General features: G+C 45.8%; 1 protein-coding gene across 8 annotated transcripts in view; it reads right to left on the bottom strand.

Moving 5' to 3' along the window:
• LOC147623506 (phosphatidylinositol/phosphatidylcholine transfer protein SFH12-like) overlaps window positions 1-25,877 on the bottom strand; it is a 41,586-nt gene extending 15,709 nt beyond the window's left edge. Inside the window, exons 1-3 of one of the 8 annotated variants that reach the window (XR_015269391.1) lie at window positions 25,050-25,241; window positions 24,092-24,569; window positions 23,849-23,945 (exon numbers count right to left, since the gene is read on the bottom strand). Coding sequence is in view for 7 of the 8 variants with exons in the window: in XM_086821684.1 (XP_086677810.1) it covers window positions 23,849-23,945; window positions 24,092-24,477 (483 nt within the window). In the remaining variant the exon portion in view is untranslated. Of the gene's footprint in view, window positions 1-23,848; window positions 23,946-24,069; window positions 24,570-24,683; window positions 24,938-24,967 lie in introns of those variants that run through there. The other 7 variants (XM_086821684.1, XM_086821690.1, XM_086821685.1 and 4 more) reach the window with 7 other exon arrangements.
• Between the last annotated feature and the right edge of the window lie 1,497 nt (window positions 25,878-27,374).

The raw sequence follows: 27,374 nt of genomic DNA on the forward strand, positions 1-27,374 counted from the left end.
CCTCAACATGCATTGATACATTTTCAGCCATAGCTTCTCCCTCACGAGCACACTCGAAGGCATGAGTGGCATGAGAGATACGCGGAATACCAGCACCAACAGAAAATTGCAGCCCATGTTGCATGTGTTGTGCATGTACATTTTCAGCCGGCAATGGCATTTGACATACATTTTGACCACTGCCATAAACATTGTATCCTTCACGGGCTACATGAGATATTCCTGCATGGCGTGAAGTCACTGATTGTTTCTCTCCCATAGCATGGAGATTCATCCTCTTAGACATAACTTCTTGTTCGGGCACTTGTGGGGATTCCAAGACATGTGGGATGGTTGCCTTTTCTGCATAGGCATCCTCGGTACGAGCCAAGTATGCACGTGTTGCATCCCTTGGTTGCATGTGCAACTCTTGAGCAATCATTGCCATTGCATGATCCATATAAGATTCAGCTTTCTTGGTCTTCAAACTGTCATGTACCAATGGATCCTCGCGGCGATAGAGATTCAATTCTTCTTGTTGTGCTTGGAGAAGAGCCTGCATACGAGTAAGTTCAGCCCTCAAGACTATCGACTCTTCTTCTTGCATCTTCTCTTTGCCACGAGACGGCTGTCCCACATATTCAAGTTCCCTATTATGCACCACATGAGTTTGCTCATCCTGTAAAGCATTGGAGGCATGCATTTCATTGTCCCTGCCTCTTGTATTAGCATCTCCAACATTCATTGTATGGCTGTCCATAATGTTCTAAGTGTAGAGATAGCTAGTGTTCACGGTGATCGTCTCTCACGATAGAAGTGAAAGAGAACCGTATGCTCTGATACCAATGTAACTTGGTTGAACACAATGCTAATCAATACACTTAAATACACTAAGATTTGAAGGACACTTGCTCAAATACAAGAAGTAAATTGCTGAATTTGACAAGAGGCACACAATGAGCCGGAACGGCCGACCCCTCCCTTGAGTAAGTTGTATTACTATTGGAGAAATTCAATACATAGTTTCACGGGCATCCATTGCCAAATCCTCCATGCCAATGCATATGAAATTCAGCATTTAGAAAACAATGGTATGTCGATGTAGATCACCAAGGAGCTGCCTTGATGCCCGGCCCGACTTCAGTACCCATATTCTCTACCATTGGCTCTATGTTCTACCAAGCAAGGTGGCAACATCTTCAAGAGCACATAGGACAAGAGAAATACTACACAGGGCGGCTAAACAAGGAGTCTTGCCCTTCTACTGAGTAAGTAATGACAACACATTGTCCAATTAGCTTACCAGTCTTCATAGAAGTTGTTGCAAGCGGAAGCCTTCGCGTTGGAAGCTTTAAATGACTCAAGGCTCATCCTCTTGCCCATCATCCTCATCATCCTCTCCATCACGCTCATCCTCTCTCTCACTACTAGTACCACTAGCTGAATCCTCCTCAAATGCCTCATCCTCATGATCTACTGGTGTCGCACTGATACTAGCAACTGCCTAGGATCGTGTACCATGAGATGTAGCTGTAATCTCCTCATACAACATGGAATAGATATCTCAGTCCTCTTGAGGGATGTCGGGGATCTCCTTGCACTTTGTGATATCAATCTTGTCAAGATTGACTTGGCAAGGCTCGATGGGGTTCCCTTTCTGCTCTATCAATCGCATGTTGCAATGACAAAACACAAGCCTCTCCAATTGTGCAGTTGAGAGCCTATTTCTCTTCTTTGTGTGGAAAAGTGCCCATGTACTCCAGTTTCTCTCACAAGGTCCTGAACTACAGTCTTGTGAGGGAACTCTCATGGCAATGCGTCTCTGCAGATAAAAATCAACACCATTCATCATTGAATAGAAGTATAAGACTGTCAATATTCTTAGACAAGTTATACTTAGTAACTTGTTACTTACCAAATCTGGAGTATCAATGCCATATTTCTCCCACCAAGACACAGGCTCCAACTGTGTGTCCCTCAGTTGTGCTGTTGGGCGTCCAAACATATGGCTACTGTTCCGATATATGAGAAGCTCATCCTCCAGCTTTCTCATAAGTTGCACATCACCACTCACTAGCCTAGAAATGTAAGAGCTCCATCCTCCCTCTAGCTCTTCACTCAAGTACTGCTCCTCACTTCTCCAAAGAGGATGCAAAATGTGTGCAACTGCATGGATTGGCCTATGAAACCAATCCCAGCGTTGGTTCCATGTCTCCCTAATATCTTGAACTATGCATATGAGTTCAAAGTTGCAAGTGGAAAAACAAAAAGTAAGCAATGAGCATATACTTCAATTTTCTAAGTTCTATGATCTATCTAACTTCAAGAGAAAGAATAAGAGTGATACCTCTCAGGAGACAATAATGTACAAGCATCGAGGGCTTCTCCAATCTTGTCCATGAACTCATAGAGGAGCCCAATGGTACCCCCCTCCATGTCTGTGAGTCGAAGGACACTATACATGGGATTGAGTGTCTTGACAAGTGCCTGTGCATCATTCCACCAAGTCTCCCTCATGACCATACGAGCAAATGAAACTTACTTTGCTGCATCTTTGTCATCCCATGTTGCCCACTCATGACATACCACTGTGCGCACTACGCCATGGTGCACCCTCACGAGCCTCTCCACCACAATGAACATGTAGGCAAAACGGGTTTTGGATGGCTTCAAGAGCTCTAGATCAGAATTGGCTCTATACATGCTCAGCACTTTCGGCCTTTTGGTGACAAAGTTCACCATACTAGAGGCTATAGAAAAAATGTTCCTCACCCAATCCAGCTTTCCCACATCTTCTATCATCAAATCAAGGCTATGTGCAGCAAAAGGTGTCCATATAATCTTGGGAAACTCTTCTTCAAGCATCCTTCCCATGGAAACACAATTCGACCCATTGTCTGTTATCACCTGCACAATGTTGTCTGGACCAATCTCCTGTATAGCCTGGCGTATATGCCTGAAGATGAACTCCCCTGTCACCACTGTCTCCGCCACAGAGGCATCAATGGCACGAATAAACATAGTGCCTTTGCATGAGGAGACCAGAATGTTATAAACACTCTTCTTAGCATCTAACCAACCATCACACATCAAAGTACACCCATACTTTACCCAAGTAGGCTTAAGAGGCTCCATCTCTGTCTCAACTGCTAGCTTCTCTCTCCAAAGCTCTGTAGTACGTAAGGCCTCATATGAGGGACCATCCCACTCACAACCTATGCGTGAGATTTCTCTAATGGTTGTCCTCCATGGAGGAGTCCGCAAAATATTTAAGGACAATGCACACTGCACAAAAAGCTTGGTTATCTCCCTTGTTGCCTCCTTCATGGCAGCCTTTTGAAACCCTGCCTTCACATGCCCTTTCTTCAAAAAAGGTAAAGCTGTCCTCTTTGCTCGCGGTTGTGACCTAGAGCTACCCCCAATAGTAAAAGTCCCATGATACTGACTTTGCATGTCACCTACTGTAGAATCTTACTCTTCCACAGTCATGGCAGCCTCTCTTAAATGCTCAGGATCCACGATCTCCTCAACAGGAAGGCCTACTTCCTTAGCCTACCAAACCTTAAGGCTTTCATAAATGTGCCTTGGTACGACCTTACAAGGTCCCACCCCATGGCCCTTTGTATGTGTGAAGTGTGCCTTCAACCATGTAGTGCTGCCGGGATGCACTTCTGCACAAAAATTGCACCTCCATTTTCCCGAGCCTGAGCCTACATACTTGCTCTCCCATGTGACATTGCTCCACAAGGGATCCTGTGTCATGACCCTGTGTTTTTCTCTGGACAAGATGCAGATGTGCACGGGGACATGGTGGACAGTGTGAATGGCATCAGGTGGGAGTGAAGATGGAAGCCCATGTGTGGATAACCCCATGTGTGAAAGGGGGCAAAAAGATTTTAGCTTAAAAGGTTTAAAAACCTTTGTAATCATTTATAAAGCCTTTCATTAAAGAAACGTGGCCCTTATGCTATTTTTGGGGCTACGTGTGAGCTTTTTGGTAAAAGAGGGGCTGTTGGGCAGAAAAAGCTACAGGCGCCTATCTTCTGGTGTGGGTGTGCTTTTCCAATCAGGAGGGCTGCTTATCTGGATATACAGGCGCCTATCTCTCTTGAGGAAGCATGCGCTTTTTGGGAGAGGTGAACTGCATGCTAGCTGCGCACAGAAGAGCGTGTGCAGGACTGTACGGCTGCTGTGCAGGTACTGTCCACGTGGCAGGTCAGACGCTGCAGGTGCAGATTCAGGCGATGCAAGTACAGGCGGCGCAGGTCAGGTTGCTGCAGATTGGAGGCGGCGCATGTGCAGGTACAGTCCACGTGGCAGATCTGTACGGTTGCTGCAGATTGGTTGGCGGCTGGTCCAGGTGGTAGATGCAGGCCTATATGGACAGCAGGAGGGTACTGCTGGCGGGCTGCGCTACAGGCTATATAGGCGCATCTAAATGTCTATTTATGCATGCTTTTTGGAGATGAAAGGGCTGGCTGTTGTGCTGTGCTACAGAACAGAGACACAGGCCTCCTTTTTCTCTTTCTCTCTCTCCCTCTGCTGAAGAGTAGACAAGGGCTGGTTTCTTTTGACACAAAGGTGGACAGAGACTGGGTTTCCATGAACATAGACATCATGTCGATGGCGTTCAACTGATGGAACTTTCAGCTTCTCTTTGCTTTGGATTCGGGACTGTTTTGGGACAGTTTATGGGCTGTTTTTGCTTGGCTGCAAATTCAGAAATGTGCTTGGGTTTTTGGCTGCAAGTACAAGGTCTTTTGGTTATGTTTCTTGGCATGGGAGTGATGCAAGCTCGCATGGCTGCGTGCTCATGGAGCAGATTGTTTTTCTTCGTGCTAGAAAGGAACAGTGGGACCTACAGTTATGAGCATCTCTATGTTGCCAGATGTTTCATGAGGGAACAGGCAACTAGATGTATGGGAAACAGGACAGAAGTTTTCAAAGGGAAACAGGCCTAAGGGTTTCATGTGGAAACAGGTCGTAGGTTTTCTCGAAGAAACATGTTTTTGGGTTTCTCCAGGAGATAGGTCACATGCAGGCAGAAGGTACAGGAGTGGACACATGTTTGGTACAGCCTTGCTACTGATAGGACAGGGGACAAGGAATCCATGACAGAGATGGATAGTACCCTTGGATGGTAGAGAGGGTTTGTACAGGTGTGTGAACTGTATGGTATGCTGTGCTGTGATGCGAGTTCTCTTTTGAGAGAGTTTGGGAGTCTGTGTTGTGATGCAGAAGCACTGGATGTGTCAGGGTGTGATGCTGTTCATAGTGTGAGAGGCTATGGATGGTTGTGGCAGCCTTGATCATGGGAGAAAGCTTCTGTATGCAGACTCAATGTGAGAGTCTTTCGATATGAACAATGGCTGGACTTGTTTATGGATGCCGTGTGGACAAGAAGCCAGATGCAGGTTCTTTGCAGGCTTCAGGAGTTCTACTGGGACGGCTGAGTTACCAGCCTTATATTGTAATCAAAGCTCTTATAATCAATTAAAGAAATACCGCAAGGGACGCCACTGCGATTTGGGGCCAATCGGTGTCCGTGTACTATTTGCAGGAGCACTCTAGCTCCCCCTGTTTGTTTTCCTTTTCTAGGTCCTCAATGGTGTTGAAGTGTTTTATGTGCGAGTGTTTGTTCCACCGCCCTTTGGTTTCTGAAGGCCGGTTTTCATGGTTCCGTTGCCGGGGCTTGCGAGCAGCCCTTAGACTGCTACTTTGGAGTAGGTAGAGCATTTTGAGGAGCATATTGTTTGCGAATGCATGTGTGTCATGCATATGTTTGTCATATGTAGAATGATGCATGGTTTTGTTTTTGGCTAACACAGTTAACGTGTTTCCATTTGGTTTTAGACTTTTGCTGTAGGTTCTGAAGGAACAAGCAAGAGGACAGTGTGGCTTATTGTGCAGGATGATTATCTTATCACCCAGATGCATTGGAAGGCCATTGCTTTTGTCATATGGGGAGTCTTTGCTCATAAGATGCCTTACTGTGCCATTGAGTGCAATCGAGGACGCTTGCCATTTTTCAAGAGGGGGGTATGTCATGACCCTGTGTTTTTCTCTGGACAAGATGCAGATGTGCACGGGGACATGGTGGACAGTGTGAATGGCATCAGGTGGGAGTGAAGATGGAAGCCCATGTGTGGATAACCCCATGTGTGAAAGGGGGCAAAAAGATTTTAGCTTCAAAGGTTTAAAAACCTTTGTAATCATTTATAAAGCCTTTCATTAAAGAAACGTGGCCCTTATGCTATTTTTGGGGCCACGTGTGAGCTTTTTGGTAAAAGAGGGGCTGTTGGGCAGAAAAAGCTACAGGCGCCTATCTTCTGGTGTGGGTGTGCTTTTCCAATCAGGAGGGCTGCTTATCTGGATATACAGGCGCCTATCTCTCTTGAGGAAGCATGCGCTTTTTGGGAGAGGTGAACTGCATGCTGGCTGCGCACAGAAGAGCGTGTGCAGGACTGTACGGCTGCTGTGCAGGTACTGTCCACGTGGCAGGTCAGACTGCTGCAGGTGCAGATTCAGGCGATGCAGGTACAGGCGGCGCAGGTCAGGTTGCTGCAGATTGGAGGTGGCGCATGTGCAGGTACAGTCCACGTGGCAGATCTGTACGGTTGCTGCAGATTGGTTGGCGGCTGGTCCAGGTGGTAGATGCAGGCCTGTATGGACAGCAGGAGGGTACTGCTGGCGGGCTGCGCTACAGGCTATATAGGCGCATCTAAATGTCTATTTATGCATGCTTTTTGGAGATGAAAGGGCTGGCTGTTGTGCTGTGCTACAGAACAGAGACACAGGCCTCCTTTTTCTCTTTCTCTCTCTCCCTCTGCTGAAGAGTAGACAAGGGCTGGTTTCTTTTGACACAAAGGTGGACAGAGACTGGGTTTCCATGAACATAGACATCATGTCGATGGCGTTCAACTGATGGAACTTTCAGCTTCTCTTTGCTTTGGATTCGGGACTGTTTTGGGACAGTTTATGGGCTGTTTTTGCTTGGCTGCAAATCCAGAAATGTGCTTGGGTTTTTGGCTGCAAGTACAAGGTCTTTTGGTTATGTTTCTTGGCATGGGAGTGATGCAAGCTCGCATGGCTGCGTGCTCATGGAGCAGATTGTTTTTCTTCGTGCTAGAAAGGAACAGTGGGACCTACAGTTATGAGCATCTCTATGTTGCCAGATGTTTCATGAGGGAACAGGCAACTAGATGTATGGGAAACAAGACAGAAGTTTTCAAAGGGAAACAGGCCTAAGGGTTTCATGTGGAAACAGGTCGTAGGTTTTCTCGAAGAAACATGTTTTTGGGTTTCTCCAGGAGATAGGTCACATGCAGGCAGAAGGTACAGGAGTGGACACATGTTTGGTACAGCCTCGCTCTACTGATAGGACAGGGGACAGGGAATCCATGACAGAGATGGATAGTACCCTTGGATGGTAGAGAGGGTTTGTACAGGTGTGTCAACTGTATGGTATGCTGTGCTGTGATGCGAGTTCTCTTTTGAGAGAGTTTGGGAGTCTGTGTTGTGATGCAGAAGCACTGGATGTGTCAGGGTGTGATGCTGTTCATAGTGTGAGAGGCTATGGATGGTTGTGGCAGCCTTGATCATGGGAGAAAGCTTCTGTATGCAGACTCAATGTGAGAGTCTTTCGATATGAACAATGGCTGGACTTGTTTATGGATGCCGTGTGGACAAGAAGCCAGATGCAGGTTCTTTGCAGGCTTCAGGAGTTCTACTGGGACGGCTGAGTTACCAGCCTTATATTGTAATCAAAGCTCTTATAATCAATTAAAGAAATACCGCAAGGGGCGCCACTGCGATTTGGAGCCAATCGGTGTCCGTGTACTATTTGCAGGAGCACTCTAGCTCCCCCTGTTTGTTTTCCTTTTCTAGGTCCTCAATGGTGTTGAAGTGTTTTATGTGCGAGTGTTTGTTCCACCGCCCTTTGGTTTCTCAAGGCCGGTTTTCATGGTTACGTTGCCGGGGCTTGCGAGCAACCCTTAGACTGCTACTTTGGAGTAGGTAGAGCATTTTGAGGAGCATATTGTTTGCGAATGCATGTGTGTCATGCATATGTTTGTCATATGTAGAATGATGCATGGTTTTGTTTTTGGCTAACACAGTTAACGTGTTTCCATTTGGTTTTAGACTTTTGCTGTAGGTTCTGAAGGAACAAGCAAGAGGACAGTGTGGCTTATTGTAAGGATGATTATTTTATCACCCAGATGCATTGGAAGGCCATTGTTTTTGTCATATGGGGAGTCTTTGCTCATAAGATGCCTTACTGTGCCATTGAGTGCAATCGAGGACGCTTGCCATTTTTCAAGAGGGGGGTATGTCATGACCCTGTGTTTTTCTCTGGACAAGATGCAGATGTGCACGGGGACATGGTGGACAGTGTGAATGGCATCAGGTGGGAGTGAAGATGGAAGCCCATGTGTGGATAACCCCATGTGTGAAAGGGGGCAAAAAGATTTTAGCTTAAAAGGTTTAAAAACCTTTGTAATCATTTATAAAGCCTTTCATTAAAGAAACGTGGCCCTTATGCTATTTTTGGGGCCACGTGTGAGCTTTTTGGTAAAAGAGGGGCTGTTGGGCAGAAAAAGCTACAGGCGCCTATCTTCTGGTGTGGGTGTGCTTTTCCAATCAGGAGGGCTGCTTATCTGGATATACAGGCGCCTATCTCTCTTGAGGAAGCATGCGCTTTTTGGGAGAGGTGAACTGCATGCTGGCTGCGCACAGAAGAGCGTGTGCAGGACTGTACGGCTGCTGTGCAGGTACTGTCCACGTGGCAGGTCAGACTGCTGCAGGTGCAGATTCAGGCGATGCAGGTACAGGCGGCGCAGGTCAGGTTGCTGCAGATTGGAGGCGGCGCATGTGCAGGTACAGTCCACGTGGCAGATCTGTACGGTTGCTGCAGATTGGTTGGCGGCTGGTCCAGGTGGTAGATGCAGGCCTGTATGGACAGCAGGAGGGTACTGCTGGCGGGCTGCGCTACAGGCTATATAGGCGCATCTAAATGTCTATTTATGCATGCTTTTTGGAGATGAAAGGGCTGGCTGTTGTGCTGTGCTACAGAACAGAGATACAGGCCTCCTTTTTCTCTTTCTCTCTCCCCCTCTGCTGAAGAGTAGACAAGGGCTGGTTTCTTTTGACACAAAGGTGGACAGAGACTGGGTTTCCATGAACATAGACATCATGTCGATGGCGTTCAACTGATGGAACTTTCAGCTTCTCTTTGCTTTGGATTCGGGACTGTTTTGGGACAGTTTATGGGCTGTTTTTGCTTGGCTGCAAATTCAGAAATGTGCTTGGGTTTTTGGCTGCAAGTACAAGGTCTTTTGGTTATGTTTCTTGGCATGGGAGTGATGCAAGCTCGCATGGCTGCGTGCTCATGGAGCAGATTGTTTTTCTTCGTGCTAGAAAGGAACAGTGGGACCTACAGTTATGAGCATCTCTATGTTGCCAGCCTAGTAGCAATGAAACGCGTTTCGCATCCCCACTTAAGTACGAAACGTTTCGAAACGTTTCGTTAAATTTGAAACGAGTTTTTTATGCTTATTTTTTTTTAATGTCAAAATTGGGGATTTTTGCCGTTTAAAAACGTACGGCTCAAAATTTGGGCCTTTTTCAGCCTTGCGCACGCGTTTCACAGAGAGAGAGCTTACGTGCGAGTTTCACAGAGAGAGAGAGCGTGCGTGCGTGTTTGCTACAGCCTTGCAACTAGCAGGTTTTACCTCTCTCTCTCTCTCTCTCTCTCTCTCTCTCTCTCTCTCTCTCTCTCTAGCTTTCTCTCTCTCTCAAGACTCTCTCTCTCTCTGGTTGATGCAAAGGAGGATGACTAGGCTTCTAGAGTCTAGTATCTACTTAGTCATTCTCGTTTTTTTACAGCTTCATTTATGATTTATGGTCATGACTCATGTCTCATGTTGACATTAGACATTGTTGACAGTTGTAGCTATTATCTTTTATGTCGGTTTTTTTATGTACCACATGTGTCACATGTGCCAGACTCTCAGCTGCTTTGGCCATGGCCCATGGCTCATGTCACATTTATGATTTTATGGATTGCCACTCTTTGGTCTTTACTATTTAGACAATCTTATTGTCATTTGGTTACTTGTAAGTTGTTAAATTCGGTATCCAGGGGCCAAGGTTGGCATGTCATGAATCATGATGTCAAATATTGATATGATATCGTGATTCGTCAATCAAATTTCAAATTGCAATGTCTTGCTTTTATTTACACATTTTTAAGTCTATAAGATCAAGGTGACATGTTGTTTGTTTGCAGTCTTATAAACTGATATGAAACTTGTTGAGGGTCCCTATTGTTGGGTCTCCCCTCCCCCCCCCCCCAGGTACCCCTCCCGTTTCATACTTTTGGGTCGGGCAATGAAACGTTTCGAAACGCGTTTCAAAAACCTTTTTTATGAAACTCCTGGCTACAATGGTTGCCAGATGTTTCATGAGGGAACAGGCAACTAGATGTATGGGAAACAGGACAGAAGTTTTCAAAGGGAAACAGGCCTAAGGGTTTCATGTGGAAACAGGTCGTAGGTTTTCTCGAAGAAACATGTTTTTGGGTTTCTCCAGGAGATAGGTCACATGCAGGCAGAAGGTTCAGGAGTTGGACACATGTTTGGTACAGCCTTGCTACTGATAGGACAGGGGACAGGGAATCCATGACAGAGATGGATAGTACCCTTGGATGGTAGAGAGGGTTTGTACAGGTGTGTCAACTGTATGGTATGCTGTGCTGTGATGCGAGTTCTCTTTTGAGAGAGTTTGGGAGTCTGTGTTGTGATGCAGAAGCACTGGATGTGTCAGGGTGTGATGCTGTTCTTGATCATGGGAGAAAGCTTCTGTATGCAGACTCAATGTGAGAGTCTTTCGATATGAACATGTCAGAATATGCAGCGGAGATGATGACCAAATCTGGGAACACAAGAGCAAAAGCAAAAACGCAGGCAGAAAAACAGCACAAGAGAGACAGATGTAGGCGTGTAACTTTGCTCTATATACACAAGAAGATCCCGAGATATGATACAAATAAGGCATGGGGCCTGAGGAGCTATATATACTCCCCTAGAGGGCAGTCGGCCAGCATAAGAGAAGCCCACGACTGATAAAAGAGGTCCACGACTGCATAAATGCAGTCGGCCAGCTATCTGGTGCCAAAACCTGATCAAAACCAGTCGGCCAGCAGCAAGAGTGCCCACGACTGATAAACATCTAGTTGGCCAGCAGTGTACTGCTCTTGGCACTCTCTGGCAGCCCTCCCAAGCCTCAGAAAAATGGGAAAAAATAGGGGAAAAATACGGAGAGTGGGGAAAAATGGGAAAACACCTCATAAGGGCGGGCACACCCACAACAAAGGCCCTGGTGTATATATCTAGACAGGAGATGACTTCTAACACCCCCTCTCAGCTCCTGGCTGTGTGACCAACCACTGGGAGCTGGGGTGCCGCCTGAGCAAATCCTGAGAGCGACTTCGTGAAGAGGTCCACCGTACTGTCCTCCATCGAACAGAACTCCAGCAAGATGTCATCAGCAACGATCTGTTCACGAACAAAGTGGCTCTGGATGACCATGGGTTCCTCCAATGGAAGCCCAAACCTGCAATGTAACCTCCTCCTGCTCCGTAAAACTGCTCCTCGGGCATAAGTAGATCTCCTCGTGTCCGGATCTCCTCCCCAAACCGAGTCACTCCAACCGTGGAGTCGGACTCCATCCAACAATCCCCCTCCTGTGTACAAGAGTCCATGATCCTTCGCATGCCGTAGAAACCACAGGAAACGCAATCCTGCCTCACAAAGAGACATCTGCAACCAAGAGCTCAACTGCCTCATCAGGAAGCTCCCGTCCAATCCGGTGTCCATCAACCAGATCCATGAACCATACAGCTTCTGAATCACAGAGACATCACACTGCTCACAAGGATCAACACCTGTTACGGTGCACAAGCAAGTCCTGGAAACCTTCTGAAGACCACGCAAGGCCTTCTGAAACCTGTCAACCACCCCCTCTGAATCCGGAACCACAAAGCCTGGAGAAACCACCTCCTTCTGCAAGTAATCACCTGTCACCTGCCTGGCTTTCCGAAAGGTCCCCGTGGAAAGAACATCCTCAACTACTGGAAGTTCTATGTCCCGAACACGACGAGACATCAGAGCATAAGTGACCTGTTCAGCTTCCTCTGACTCACGAACACAAGAACTACCAACCTCAGTACTGGAAAGTTCCTGCCAACTGCTACCATCTACTGGCAAGCTATCCACCACCTGGTCTCGGAAAGCCCGCTCCTGCAGCGTATCCACACCTGAGTAGCTATTACCACACTGCCACTCATCACAATCTTGAGGACCTGGGAGAGAAAGTGCTGAAAGCCTGTAGACTCCATTCTCCACTCCACCTTCCCAAACCACTTGGCCTGTTGCTTTGTCCCGGAGAGCAACAAAATGCTCATCAAACTCCACCCGTACGCCAGTCTTGCAAACCTGATGCACTGACAACAGATGAAAACCAAGTGCCGGAACATACAACACCTGGGAGGAATGCTTCCCCCCTCTGCCATCGGGAACTATCTCCATCCTGCCCTCACTGTGAACTGGGATAGTGGACGTATCCCCAGTAAGAATATGACCAGAAAGCCTGCAGAGATCCTGTAAACCGGAACGGGAAGGAGTCATGTGCCTGGAAGCACCACTATCGAGAATCCACTCCCGAGTATCCGTTGCGGAGAATCCTCCAATCTCCTCCTTGCCTGAAGAAAATGAAGCATCGGTGTCCATCACCTCCAGGTGCACAAAAGCCGGAGTCTTCATGATTGCTGAGGAGTCTTCACCCTTCTCGGTCTTCCGCTTGGGACACTGTCTCCAGTAGTGGCCTTTCTCGCCACAATCATTACAGGTCCTCTCTGCCTTCAGTTTCTCGCGGTCACTAACGGACATCTTCTCAGAAGACTTCTCCGACGAAGCCTTCCCCTTGCCCGTGTTACGGCCTTTCGACCGTTGGCCAGTAAAGGCCTCCGAACCTCCACCCTGAGGAGGGGTCGTGAATCGTTCCTCCTGGTCCAGGACCATGGGCACAAGCTCCTCCCAAGTGATGGTGCTGAGCCTGCCACTGGTAATCAACGACGAGTAGAATGCTGAGTACGAAGAGGGCAAATGTGACAGCAACGTGATGGCCATGTCCTCTGACGATATCTCCTTCCCAGCCTGAAGAACCTCCTGCTGAAGAGCCTGCAGCTTGTTAATATGCTCCCGCATCGTCGACGACTTTGCAGGGCTCATAACCCGCATCTGTACTTCCAAGGAAATCCTCTTCATGGGCGATACCCTGTTGTAAAGTGAGGCCAAATGCTGCCATATACCTCTGGCCAGCGTCATATGCTTTACATGATTAATTACCTGTGGTGTGCAGTTGAGGAAAATAAACGAACGGACCCTGGCGTTGACACGATCCCACATCTGTGTCTGGGCCTCCCGGTCCTTTCGGGTTGACGGTAACTCCCCTTCCTCTACTTCCGGCCGTGGAACACCAACAACGACAAAATCGGCGAGATCGTAGGACTCCAGAACGGATTCCATCATCACCTTCCATATGCCGTAGTTGATCCCATCCAACTGACGGTCCACCGGGAACGTGGGGAGTGTCGGGATCTTCACATGTCTCTCGGCCATCTCAAACAGATCTGCCATAGCGGGGATGTACTCTGAAAAGGGTGGGTGGGTGGGAACAAAGAAGAACTGATACCTGCAAGTGGCTGTCCAGCAAATCAGCCCGCCTTCCTCTTGCTTCTCCTCTTCCCGAACAGTCCAAAACAGTCCACCAATCAGCCACAAAACAGCCCCCTCTTGCTCACACAAATCCCAAGACCTATCTAGAGCCTAGGGCTCTGATACCATGTCAGAATATGCAGCGGAGATGATGACCAAATCTGGGAACACAAGAGCAAAAGCAAAAACGCAGGCAAAAAAACAGCACAAGAGAGAGACAGATGTAGGCGTGTAACTCTGCTCTATATACACAAGAAGATCCCGAGATATGATACAAATAAGGCATGGGGACTGAGGAGCTATATATACTCCCCTAGAGGGCAGTCGGCCAGCATAAGAGAAGCCCACGACTGATAAAAGAGGTCCACGACTGCATAAATGCAGTCGGCCAACTATCTGGTGCCAAAACCTGATCAAAACCAGTCGGCCAGCAGCAAGAGTGCCCACGACTGATAAACATCCAGTTGGCCAGCACTGTACTGCTCTTGGCACTCTCTGGCAGCCCTCCCAAGCCTCAGAAAAATGGGAAAAAATAGGGGAAAAATACGGAGAGTGGGGAAAAATGGGAAAACACCTCATAAGGGCGGGCACACCCACAACAAAGGCCCTGGTGTATATATCTAGACAGGAGATGACTTCTAACAGAACAATGGCTGGACTTGTTTATGGATGCCGTGTGGACAAGAAGCCAGATGCAGGTTCTTTGCAGGCTTCAGGAGTTCTACTGGGACGGCTGAGTTACCAGCCTTATATTGTAATCAAATCTCTTATAATAATTAAAGAAATACCGCAAGGGGCGCCACTGCGATTTGGGGCCAATCGGTATCCGTGTACTATTTGCAGGAGCACTCTAGCTCCCCCTGTTTGTTTTCCTTTTCTAGGTCCTCAATGGTGTTGAAGTGTTTTATGTGCGAGTGTTTGTTCCACCGCCCTTTGGTTTCTGAAGGCCGGTTTTCACTGTGCGCGAGGAATATTGCAAAGTTGCAAGCAGCAAGAGAAATACCCTCTAACCTGTTGCCTGCATAGGTTGTAAATCCCCATTTTAGTTATGGGAAAAAAAGCCTGATATAGGCTGCAGGCACAATAGGCTAGAACAGCCTGTATTATGTATAGTTAACAGTATACTGTATAGAAACATAAAACACAATAGTATAGATTCTAGAAACATAAAAAACCTAGGCAACTAGGCTTACCTTGAGACTTGGCACTGGGCATCAGGCTTGGAGTCTAGACAGCAGTCGTGACTTGTGAAGGTGGATGGTGGACAGGTCACACTGCACAAGTTACAGCACTTGGTCGGGTGAAGGTGAACACACTGTACACAACAGTCAGCCACGGCCCACAGCGCTGCAGCAATCGACCACAAGCTCCTCAACAATCAGGTGGAAACAAATGGACAGGTCACAGGCTGCAAGCAGTGAGGAGTCGCCAATCAATCGTGAACATCAGTCATCAGGAGTTGGCCAGCGGCCCAGCAGTCGTGAACAGGAGTCACCAAGCAGTCGTCGAGAGTCGCCACGCAGTCGGGTGACGGATCGCGGGTGGAGTTGTGGACAGCTTTAGTCGGCGCAGGTGGCGACAACAGCTCAAATGTCGAAACGTGTGCGGCTAGCCGTACACGAAGTACACGTCGGGCGAAAAGATGTGATAAGACCTTTTTTTTTATAGATAAAAAACGCATTTCAAAGTATGAAACTTTTGTGAAGTGTTTAAGTCCGTTTCAAATAGACTGAAACGAGTTTCGTTGCTACTATGATGCATTAGCCTGCATCTCAACATGTTTTCTTGCATGTAAGTCCACAAAACCCTAGTCTAGCGTCTAGACCCCACTCCATAGGGAGAGTGATAATCGAAATGATTGCTTGGCTTAGCTTTTTATAGGCCCAAAACATGCCCAAGAGTCTGGCCGACCAACAATCGGCCAACAGAAAATCCCATATTTTCATATATGTTGCCACCTACTCCATACACAAATCCAAATCTGGCCGACCTGCTCCTTGTCCACACTGTCTTCTGTGAACGTCTAACGCTCGCATGAGCCCCTAAACTATCTGTTTATTTGCTGCCACATCAGGGACTAACCTTGGATATGAGCCATGTACATGTGTGCACGTGACATCCCCTCCGGTTAAACTTGATGACGGGATTCCAACTCCTCACCATGGATGATTGTCATCATCCCCTGTCTCCACATATGGTCTCCCATACTTGTCATCCTTCCCTTCCTCGCAACCTTCCCACTGAAAACCTTGCTTAGGTCTCTAAATCCACTCCAAGTCTAATGTAGAGATCTATGCATCTGTTCCATTGTCCCCTTGCCTTTGAAAGAAAGTGAAGCAAATATAAAACACAAATGTAGGCCTAGGTACAAGACCTGTAAATGCTGGAAACTGATGTTTATTGCTGAAATCTGAGCACGAGGGAAGCCCGTAGGTGCTGTACAATGGTAAGCAGTAGTAGCAGCTGCTAATGACCTCAACTAAATGCTGAAAAATGAGATGAACTGGGGGGAAAGGGAGTTAGCCCTTATATATTCCCCCAGGATGCTGGTTCCGAGAGGAGACAAACTGTGCCTGTATGGATGGAGTCATGCAATGTATGATGATAAGACAAGCCCGAGCATCCAATATGCTTCTCAAAGCAGGGTCCACCAAGTGAGGTGTGGAGATAGCCATCCACACACCGGCTCCTTCCAACAACAACTGAGTGTAGAAAGACCAAGTATGATAGTTGAATGCTGTAAGCTTCATGGAGTCACTAACTTGGGGAGGATTGTAGGATGGTATGTGGGTAGGGGTGGGAGCAAGACCTGGATGAGAGAAACTCAAAGAGGAAAGATTGGGAATAGGAACCACTTGTGGAGCGGCGGGAGCACGGGATCCAGGCTCTAATGGTGCTGGAGAATCAACAGAAGGAGGAGCAGCAATAGAGAAACCTCCTGAAGCCATGTCCTCTAACAAGAAACCTTCTCTGAAGAAAAGGGCTGAAAAAAAAAAACAGCAAGTCCTCTCAGGCAAGAAGAAAGCGAGGGAGGGTGGGAAACTGAAATGAGAGGAAGAAGATCTCTCCAAGATGTAGTTCCCTGTCCTCAGCACCTAGAAGAGAGCTTCAGCAATCAAAAAAATCAGCAATCTTTGCTGAAAATTCAGAAATACAACAGTCCCAAGTGTCAGATGAAGAAAACGCAGCACTCTTGAGGAAGACTCTGCTCCCAGAAGAAAACGCAGCACCTTCTATGCTGAAATCTGCAGAAAACGCAGCAAACTGTCGAAGCCTCTACTCCAAAACAGAAACCGTAGCTTTCTTCTGCTCACAAGTCAACATTTTTCTCTGATACCATGAAAGAAAGTGAAGCAAATATAAAACACAGATGTAGGCCCAAGTACAAGACCTGTAAATGCTAAAAATTGATGTTTATTGCTGAAATCTGAGCAAGCACGAGGGAAGCCTGTAAGTGCTGTACAATGGTAAGAAGCAGTAGCAACTGCTAATGACCTCAACAGAATGCTGAAAAATGAGATGAACTGAGGAAAGGGAGTCGGCCCTTATATATTCCCCCGGGATGCTGGTCGGCCAGCTGTATAGCAGGCCAATAGCATGACAATAGCATAAAATGCTACAAAAAATACAAAAAAATGGTACAAAAATGCTGAATAATCTCTACTAAGATATGCCAATGCAAGGCCTCATAAATGGCTAATACAAGCATGAAAAAGGTGATGTAGACCCTCTAGAGATGATATAATCCAACAGCCTTCTTACCTTGTCCCTGAACATAAACATGAATCCTTCTTGAAAATTGATGCTAGCACCCTTGGCTCCACCCCTTGGATGAACTTCATCCCTTGGAGTGCTCCATCAAAACATTTGGGGTAGCCCCAACTGGCGACCAACTCTCATGAAACCCTCCCCTTGGGTTTGCCTGACACCAACCAGCTTCTAGGCATCTTGACACATGTTGCATTCTCTCCTTGGACCTGTAAAACAGCTGAGCCTGATGCTCTGATACAATGTTGCTTGGTCACCACACCGCCAAAAGATCAAGACAGGGGCGATGGTTTCATCCATGCGCGATGCAATAAGGGTGGGTGGGACATGGGTAGCAATAATATCTCAGAATCAGCCCGAAGCTCTCACACCAATGTCATGTGCGGAAGTTCTGGGAGTCTTCTTTCAGCCCTAAGCACCGCATAGGAACACCTTATGCAAGAATACTCAGTATGGATAGAGAAGAGAGAGAGAGAGAGAGAGAGAGAGAGAGAGAGAGAGAGAGAGATGGCTGTATTTTCAGTATATTCATAAAGTACAGAAAATAGTACGATGTCTGGCCTTAGGCCTTCCCAAAAAGATAAACAAAACCCTAGTCTAGACCGCACTCCATAGGGAGTGTGATAATCCAAATGATTTCTTCGCTTAGCCTTTTATAGGCCCAAGACATTCCAAGAGACTGGCCGACCAGCAGTCAGCCGCCAGCAGAAAATCCTATATATTCATAAATGCTGCCGACTTGCTCCGTACGCAAATCCAGATCTAACCGACAAGCTCCTTCTCCACTTGATCGTCTTTTGTGCATGTCTGGCCGTGGCATGAGCCCCTAAACTATATGTTTATTTGCTGCCACATCAGGGATTAGCCTTGGATATGAGCCATGTACAGGTGTGCACATGTCAGAAGGAGCACCCCCAAGCCCGTGGCATGTTGGCACACCACATGTGGAGTACTCTATGAGGAAGCAAAGGTCCTCCAAAGAGCTAGAAGCTCCCAGTCCAAGAGAAATCACATGACACAAAGAAGTAGAAATGAGGAGAAAAGAGAGACTCTTTACCTAATCTAATCTTACTATATATTACTAAATGAATGAGTAATTACAATGATTGCAAATCTAAATGCTTACTATTCTCCTACTCTTTACCTAATCTAATCTTACTATATATTACTAAATGAATGAGTAATTACAATGATTGCAAATCTAAATGCTTACTATTCTCCTTTCTGCGTTAATGGAAAACATTGATTTGGAGGTGTACTTGGCTGATCCAAATGTCGTGACTGCAAGCAGTTGGTTTTGGCACTCTTGCCCTTGGTCTTGACTATGCATCCACTACCTCTGAATGCTTAAAAATAACCCTTCACATACCTTTACATAGAGCTTTCATAGCAAGTTGTATTCAGGTCGACCAGCCCTTTTCAAGCCATAAAAGGTCAACATTGATTTGGAGGTGTACTTGGCTGATCCAAATGTCGTGACTGCAAGCAGTTGGTCTTGGCACTCTTGCCCTTGGTCTTGACTATGCATCCACTACCTCTCAATGCTTAAAAATAACCCTTCACATACCTTTATATAGAGCTTTCATAGCAAGTTGTATTCAGGTCGACCAGCCCTTTTCAAGCCATAAAAGGTCATCAGAAATGTCATAAAATGTGTTCATATTGTGAAATGTACTTGTCCAAACTATTAGTGCATGCCCGAGCACCAATAGGGCTGTCAAAACTGCTCCAAACTATCCATATACGGTCTCTAACTTTGCCCTTTAGGCAACTGCAAGAAATCATCATGTCTACATGGCACCACCCAATTAAGGTGTGCACATTGTTAGCATTATTCATCTCCTGGTAGTGTGCCCACCCAAGTTGTGTATCAGGGGTACCCAGATTTTTCCCGGGCAGCACCTTATTTTTTTCCTCATGTTCAGGCCCTTGGTTGTAGGGTTGGCCACCCATTATCACATGTTTGTTTTTGTCCAGTCGTGGGTCTATTTCTAGAGCCAGTCGGCCAGCTCCACAAGGAGCTATATAAGGCCATGCTCTTAGTCACTTGGAGATATCTTGACAAGGGCTTCCAGGCCCGGGTCCTCCCTCAAGGGAGGACCCGGGTCCTCCCTCAAGGGAGTTGCTCATCATGCCCTCACTTACGGGGACCACCCCTTGCACAGGGCTGTTTGTATCATTGCTTCTTCATCATTATGCAGATTCGTTTTCTTTCGCTCTGTGCCTATGTCTCACGCTTCCCGCTGCGCACTTTTGACATGGTATCAGAGCACCGGGTTGAGGCTCTTCTACAGAAGGTGTTCTGGTGTTTTTTTAGAGAGAAGGATTTCTGCGTTTTTCTATACTGCTGGTTGCAGAGGAGGAGGGAGCGTTTTGGCCTTGTCTAGGCGGCTGAAGGAGGTACATGGCAGTCCCTACTGGCTGCGTTTTGCAGAGTTGGGGCAGCAAGCAGGGGAGATACCGTTGGCTGCGTTTTCTGCAGAGTTGGGGGCAGCAAGCAGGGGAGATACCTTTGGCTGCTTTTTCTGCAGAGTTGGGGCATCAAGCAGGGGAGTACCTATGGCTGCGTTTTCCCTCAGAGGAGGTTCTGAAGGTGTTGTGCTTTCCTCTTCCCTCTCTTCTTCTTGGTACATGTGCTGCCGGCTGTTTACAGCAGCTTTTTTTGCATTATCTCATCTGAGTTTCTGGAGGCAGTGGAGGCAAGTGTTCTTTTCAGGAATGGTGCCTTCCCACATGGCCTTGAGCCCTTGCTCGGCCAATCTTTGCTTTGTCAGAGCTTTCAGACTCATGGGTGCACACTTGGATTCACATCCTCGAGGTGTGTGTGGAAGACAGTTAGTCCTTTCTCGATGGCAGAGGGTGTGCCAGTTCAGCATAGTTTTGCTGTTTCCTTTAGGTTCTCAGGGTGTTCACCTTGAGAGAGGGATGTGGTTACTCGAGCCACTCCTATTCCCCAGGCAGATGGCCTTCTGGATTACAGGGTACAAGGTACAGGCACAGGAGTCTTCATCCCTAGGATGAGCATTGATTTGGGAGCTTGGTGTACAGGTTGATATCGGCATTCATGCAGAGGCAAGGTAGGTCATTTGGTGACGAGAGTTGTTGTCGAGGTTCACAGGTACTTGCTCAGTTGCAGGATGGGAACAGGATGCATGGCAGGTGTACAGGTAGGTACCAGTGGAGCAGTAGTTTTGGTGCAGAATTTTGACATCAGATTGTGCTTTGGGATGATGAGTTGTGGATGTTTGGTTCCACATGGACACGTGACTAGTTGGTTGGGAGCTTGCCAGCTAGGGTTGTCAGGTTTTGGCAGGAGAGCTTTCTTGAGCTCAATGCCATAGTTAACACCAAAGAGCTCAGGGGGGGTGTTGCCATGTGATTGGGTGACTCATAGGGGTGTGTGAGTAGTAGTCCCATCACGCGACGACGAGTTATGGATACAGGTTTTAAAGGTCAGGTGCCAGCAGGATTGTCAGCTACAGTGCTGGAGGTATGTTTCTTCCACTTGGAGTGTTAGCAGGACAGAGAGGCATTCTTGGACCGATGAATACATGGAGATCCGGAAACCTTGTATCTAGAGATTGGTGCTCAACAAGCTCAGAGTTGAGGCTTGAGTACCAGGGCTGATGTAGACATTGTGGGCCTTTAGGGTGTCTAGAGGGGGTGCCAACAGGGAGACAGTTCGGCGGTGTTCTCTGAGGAGCATAATTTTTTCTTGGAGGTAGAGAGTCAAACGACATCCTTTCTTGGGCTGAAGAGGGAGCACATTGTGTGGACTGGTGTGATACAGATTGGGTTGGAGATATGGACATCTGGTGGTTCATTTTTGGATTTTGAGCATTATTCATCTCCTCGTAGTGTGCCAACACAAGTTGTGTATCAAGGGTGCCCAGATTTTTCCCGGGCAACACCTTATTTTTTTCTTCATGTTAGGCCCTTGGTTGTAGGGTTGGCCACCCATTATCACATGTTTGTTTTTGTCCAGTCGTGGGTCTTTTTCTAGAGCCAGTCGGCCAGCTCCACAAGGAGCTATATAAGGCCATGCTCTTATTCACTTGGAGATATCTTGACAGGGGCCTTCAGGCCCGGGTCATCCCTCAAGGGAGTTGCTCATCATGTCCTCACTTACGGGGACCACCCCTTGCACAGGGCTGTTTGTATCATTGCTTCTTCATCATTATGCAGATTCGTTTTCTTCGTTCTCTCTGTGCCTATGTCACGCTTTCCGCTGCGCACTTTTGACACACGTGACATCCCCTCTTGGAGCGTAGGCTCATCTCCCAACTCTTTGGCTCCTCTGCGACTGCATCCTCCACTTGAACTATTGTCTCTTCTTTTCGCTCCTTAACCAATGGATGCTCTTCCGACGTATGAGATTCCTCTGCTCCCTCAGAAAATCCTGTGGCATTCGTCTCATTCTCCTCCATTAGAGAGACATACCTAAATGGTTGGCATTATTGTGCCTCCTCAAGAATCTGCTAGTCATTTGAAATGAAATCTGGTGCTTGGATATAGGCACCTCCTCATAATCTTCTACTGGTCTACACTCCTTACTTGAGAAAACTATCACTCGATCCGCTTCCAGTCTTGCAAGCTCTCTGGTATCCTACTCAAGCTCTCTCGTATCCTACTCAACCTTTGGTGAATTCTCCACTTTCGTACCTTTGTCCTTAGTCTCTGCAGTTCTCTTGGCTGCAATTCGTTCTTGGATCTCTCTTTAACATTCAACCAACTTAAACCCCCACATCTCCCATAGATCTTCATGCCACTCGAAATCTTTCATAATGAAAAACCCATCTCTTGCTTCAAAGCCTCTAGCCAACGCCCTCTTCAACATGAGAACATATTCCATGTATGCCATATTTTCTTGGAGAAGAAAACACGATAATCTGCATTCAAAACTAATGCTGGCACAAGACCAATGAATAGAATCCTAATGGCACAATGCTGATTGCGGATTCAAAAATGCAAACCCGAATTACTACACAACCTAAAAAACTGGGGCTGAAAACACTAATGCAAAGACTAAACAGATGAAAAATATGTCCTAATTTTGGCTTGAAACCCCTAAAATTCAAACCTTGATTTCAAAAACCATGCCTATGACTACCCTAGGCTCTGGTACCAATGTAACACACACCAACTACGTGGAAGTGTGTTACCACTTTGCAACAAAGATTACCACATGCACAATAAATGACACAACGAAGTAGGTAGAAAGAAAGAATTAAGATTATATTAACGTCTTCAAAAGACCAGTAGGGTCTATGAGACCAAAAATATGTTACAAAATGGGTTACAATGATCCTAGTTAAAAACATAAATGAAAAAGAACCTAAATCTAACAGCATCATCAACTGCATACAAGTAACTAGAGAGACAAAGGAGAGAGACTCTTTACCTAATCTACTACTCCTATATTTTGCTAAATGAATGAGTAATTACAATGATTGCATATCATAAATCAGATCGACTCTTGCATGAACTAAATGCTTATTGTCCTCCTATGTGTGCATTGATGGAAAACGTTGATTTGGTGGTGCACTTGGCTGATCCAAGTGTCATGACAGCATGCCCTTGGTCTTGGCTCTCTTGCCCTTGGTCTTGGGTCTGCGTCCACTATCTCTAAATGCTCAAAAAAGACCCTTGACCTGCCTTTATAACGGGATTTTGTTCACAGGTCGTATTCCCATCCAGCCAGCCCTTTTCAAGCCATAAAAAAGTCATCAAAATTGTCAAAAAAATGTGTTGATATTGTGCCCAATCCTTGTCCCAATCATTGATGCATGTCCTAAGCACCTATAGGGCTCTCAAAACTACTCCAAACTGCCTACATGGCACCCAATTAAGGTGTGCACACGACAATCCGGGACCTACTTCAAGGCCAGGGACTCGGTCCATGAGGACGATGACACATTATGAGTCTCGACACATGAGGTTTTATTGATGCCTACTAATTGTACACATAGAGCCTACAAAGTTTGTTGGCTTTGATTTTCTTTCGGCAGCTAGTTTTTCAATTATTTCATATTGTCTTAACATCCAATTTACTCAAGGTTCATATGTAACATGTTTTCAATCTCATAGACCCTTTGGGCCTTTGGACCTTAATTGCATCTTTCTTTCTTTCTCTCTCCCCCTTGGATGCATGCACACAATGGCTGTGCAGCTAATAAAAATCAAAAAAGTGTAGACACATGCTTTGATATTGTTTACATTCTCTCTTTCAAAGCACTTGCATGCTCACACACACAAGAATACACTTGTGGATTAGCTCATAAAGCTGATAAGTTCACATGCACTTTTGGCAGAGTCTCTAAACACACCTCTATATAGTCAGTGCCATAATCATTTCGCCATTGTAGCATGTTTTTCCACATGACTTTAGCTTTGTCAATGTCAAACTTGCGAGCTTGCAAAAACCTGGTCCGCCATTGGATGTCAAAAAGTATTGGAAAAAGCCTTAAATATATACCATCTCATTAGGCCATGTGACACAAATCATTCATAACATGATTACAAACCCATTTATCTATTCTTAAGCTACCTTTGTAGATACCCAGAATCACCTGAGGAGCTTATGATAATCATCATGCTTTTCTGAGAGAAGATTTTCAGTGAGAAGCATTTGCCGGAACTCCTCCACAATCACTTGATCCTCCGCATACCGCACATCCTCGATCAAAAAGGTTTGACTTATGCTGCTGCTGCTGCTCCTCCTCCTCGAAAAAGAGGATCGCAATTTGGCAATCAGCCCACTCCCATTGCTCCTCCTCCTCCTCCTAGAATCTCCATCATGCTCAATGGCAATGGGTTTCACACCTGGCCTTTCATCCATGTCCCCATCCAAGGGTTTCGATAAGCACTCTCGGAGAGAAACGAACTGCTCGTTTCCATTCAGTGCTACACTTTTTGTTCCTTCTAGATGCCCTGGAAAATTTGATCCGCCTTCCATCCAGCCGCAATATTTTTACATCCTCATAAATGGCAACTTCATCAATGCGGACATGCACATGCTATGTAGAAACCGTAGACTAGACAAATGCCCTGCATTAATCAAAACAAGGAGTGATACAGTGAGACAAAGTACAGCACGTGGAACCATGGCTATAACAGGATTTTTTCATTGATATCATCAAAGTGGGTGCAAGGATATCTAGCCTGCTCTAAGCCCTCACAATACCGCAGACTTCTGATGAAAGAAAAAAAATCTTTCAATTCAATATATATAGGCACACAAAAATGCATTTATATATCAATATAAAGAGCAACGAAGGTGAATTTTTCTGGAGTAAGTAAACTGCAAACTGACAACGATGCATAAATCCATACAATATAAGGGGCCGCATGCTAGATCCAAGCAAACACTCTTCGGAAAACGTTTTAATAAAGCCAAAAAGTTATGAAAAAGAGAAGAATTAGAAGCACTTTCTGCAGATGCTTACAATATAGTAGTGTGCAGCGATGTCATGGTGTGTGCAAGAAGAGAGAACCGCCTAAAAAGCTTCTTTAAAAGTAAAAGAGAACCTTAGAAGACGAAACGCTTCGGAAGCCTTCAGATCTAGCTGTGCCCTTGATGATGACGCACCTAGTCGATATGAACACCCTACGAGCCCGAATGGGTTCGATATTGAGACAAAATGCTCTCTCTCACACACACACACACAGAATATTGCTGCTGGCCACGTGGCTAATCCTCCCACCTCCTAGCATTATTTTATATCACTTTTTGAGCGCCCGATTCACACGCAGGCGGGACTCTATGGGATGGACGGACCCGTATGTATGGCTAGGCAGTGGATATCATTGTTTTCTCTTAAGGGCTCAAGACTGCCCAGTATATGGTAATGGGCGGTGCAGATCCTTCTTGGATAATTGTTTTCTCTCAAGGGCTCAAGATTGCTCAATATATGGTAATGGGCGGTGCAGATCTTTCTTGCAGGAGCATAGCCTTTTCTAGTATTTGTCCCATGCGAGGTTGTGCGTCCAAGTTTACTGAGAGAGAGAGAGAGAGAGAGAGAGAGAGAGAGGTGAATTCGGCCAACCACCACTTATGAACGTTATGCCAGAACTAAGTGCATGGAATGAATCCTGTAATGGCATAACCAAGCCATCAGACGATAGACCCGTATGAATCTCATGACTCTATATAAGAGCATTGGAGGGCAAGAAATGGAATTTGAACAAATGATCTCTCTTTCTCTCTCTCTCTCTCTCTCTCATTGTGTCTATGGGTAAATAAACAAAATGGGCTAACCTTTCTATCACCCAAGTGTGGTAGATTAGTTAGCTCATGGAGTTGTTATTCAACACACCTTGTGTTCGAATCTCACTCCCATTGGATATATCATATTTGGTCTCTTGGGATTGTTCCTATGACGTTAAAAAGGGCTTCTTCTTCACTCACTCACTCACTCACTCACTCACTCACTCACTCTCTCTCTCTCTCTCTCTCTCTCTCTCTCTCTCTCTCTCTCTCTCTCTCTCTCTCTCTCTCTCTCTCTCTCTCTCTCTCTCTCAACACACACACACTTGAAAAATGTAAGCCACAAGGATTTTAAAAGCCTCCTTGGAACCCTCCAAAAGATCGAAGTCTCCAAAAGGCTTGCTCACAAAGGTTCCTTACTCCCTAAGGTTCTGACATCTCACTAACTAGCTATACCTTCACTAAGGTTCCTTTCTCTACGGTTGATTAATTAATGGGAAAAGCATTTGGGACCCATATTGTGTTATTGATCATGTGTGACATGGTGTTGGTCTTTTATATATAAACCTACCTTCTTTTATGTGTGTCTCCAATACTCTCCCCTCCTTCAAACTAAGAAATGTGAACATTAGTAATTATTCCTAAAAGTTAGCTCTCAATTGAAAGCATATCTTGGTAGCTAGGCTCCATATCCTCAACACCAATGAGATGCACTCACGCCAATTAAAAGCATATCTTGGTAGTTAGGCTTCTTATTCTCAACATCAATGAGATGCACTAAGTGGAATCACTCAATTGTCTATAAAGTTTGCAAAGATTTGTTAAATACTTTTGCCTAGAGAATTTTAAAAGTTGTGGTTCTATATCATCCTATACTAAAATCAACATTGGAATAAAGGCATTGGTATAAGTATCTTATAAAAAAGTCCCTCCTCACCCATAGAGAAGACTTTCACAAAAACACGTATCAACCTTGCGTTAAAGCTGGGGCATATGGAATATTACTGTTAGAGCTTATGGCCGTATCACCCCATACCAACAACATTGGAATAAAGGCATTAGTATAAGTATCTTATAAAAAGGTCCCTCCTCACCCATAAAGAAGACTTCCACACCACCACATATCAACCTTGCATTTAAGCTGGGGCCTATGGAAAATCATTGTTACAGCTTATGCCCATAAGTACTTTCAAAAGAAGTGAGAGAGGAAGAGAAGAGGTGAGAGAAATGGGGATTCCGATGGCTACATACACAAAGCAAGAAAAATAATGTTGTGCAAGAATTTGTTTCTCCAAAAGACTTCTTTAGGATATATGCATAGCGTCAAAAGCATGCACCAATGCTTAGATCTAGCAGCCTTAAGGCACTTTTAGCTTGAAATTGGGTGGTAAGAGTGGTGTAGACAAGTACACTTGAGATGAAACCCTTCTATTTATCAGTATACCTTCATGTCACACAAAATGAGAGTTGGATGATGCGAAAAAATTTGTGTCTTTTGACTCTCCTCATAAACTAAGACAATTTTCACATCACACCAATGGCCAAAGTTTGTCATTCAAACCAAACCTAAGGAAAACTTGTGTCATTCTTTTAAACATGGAGAAAATATGGTATAGCCTATAGAAATTTCCATAAGAGCCTCTCTA

This window comes from Cibotium barometz, chromosome 27 (assembly GCF_041138505.1).
Source record: "Cibotium barometz isolate CiBa-2024 chromosome 27, ASM4113850v1, whole genome shotgun sequence".
Classification (NCBI taxonomy): Eukaryota; Viridiplantae; Streptophyta; class Polypodiopsida; order Cyatheales; family Cibotiaceae; genus Cibotium; species Cibotium barometz.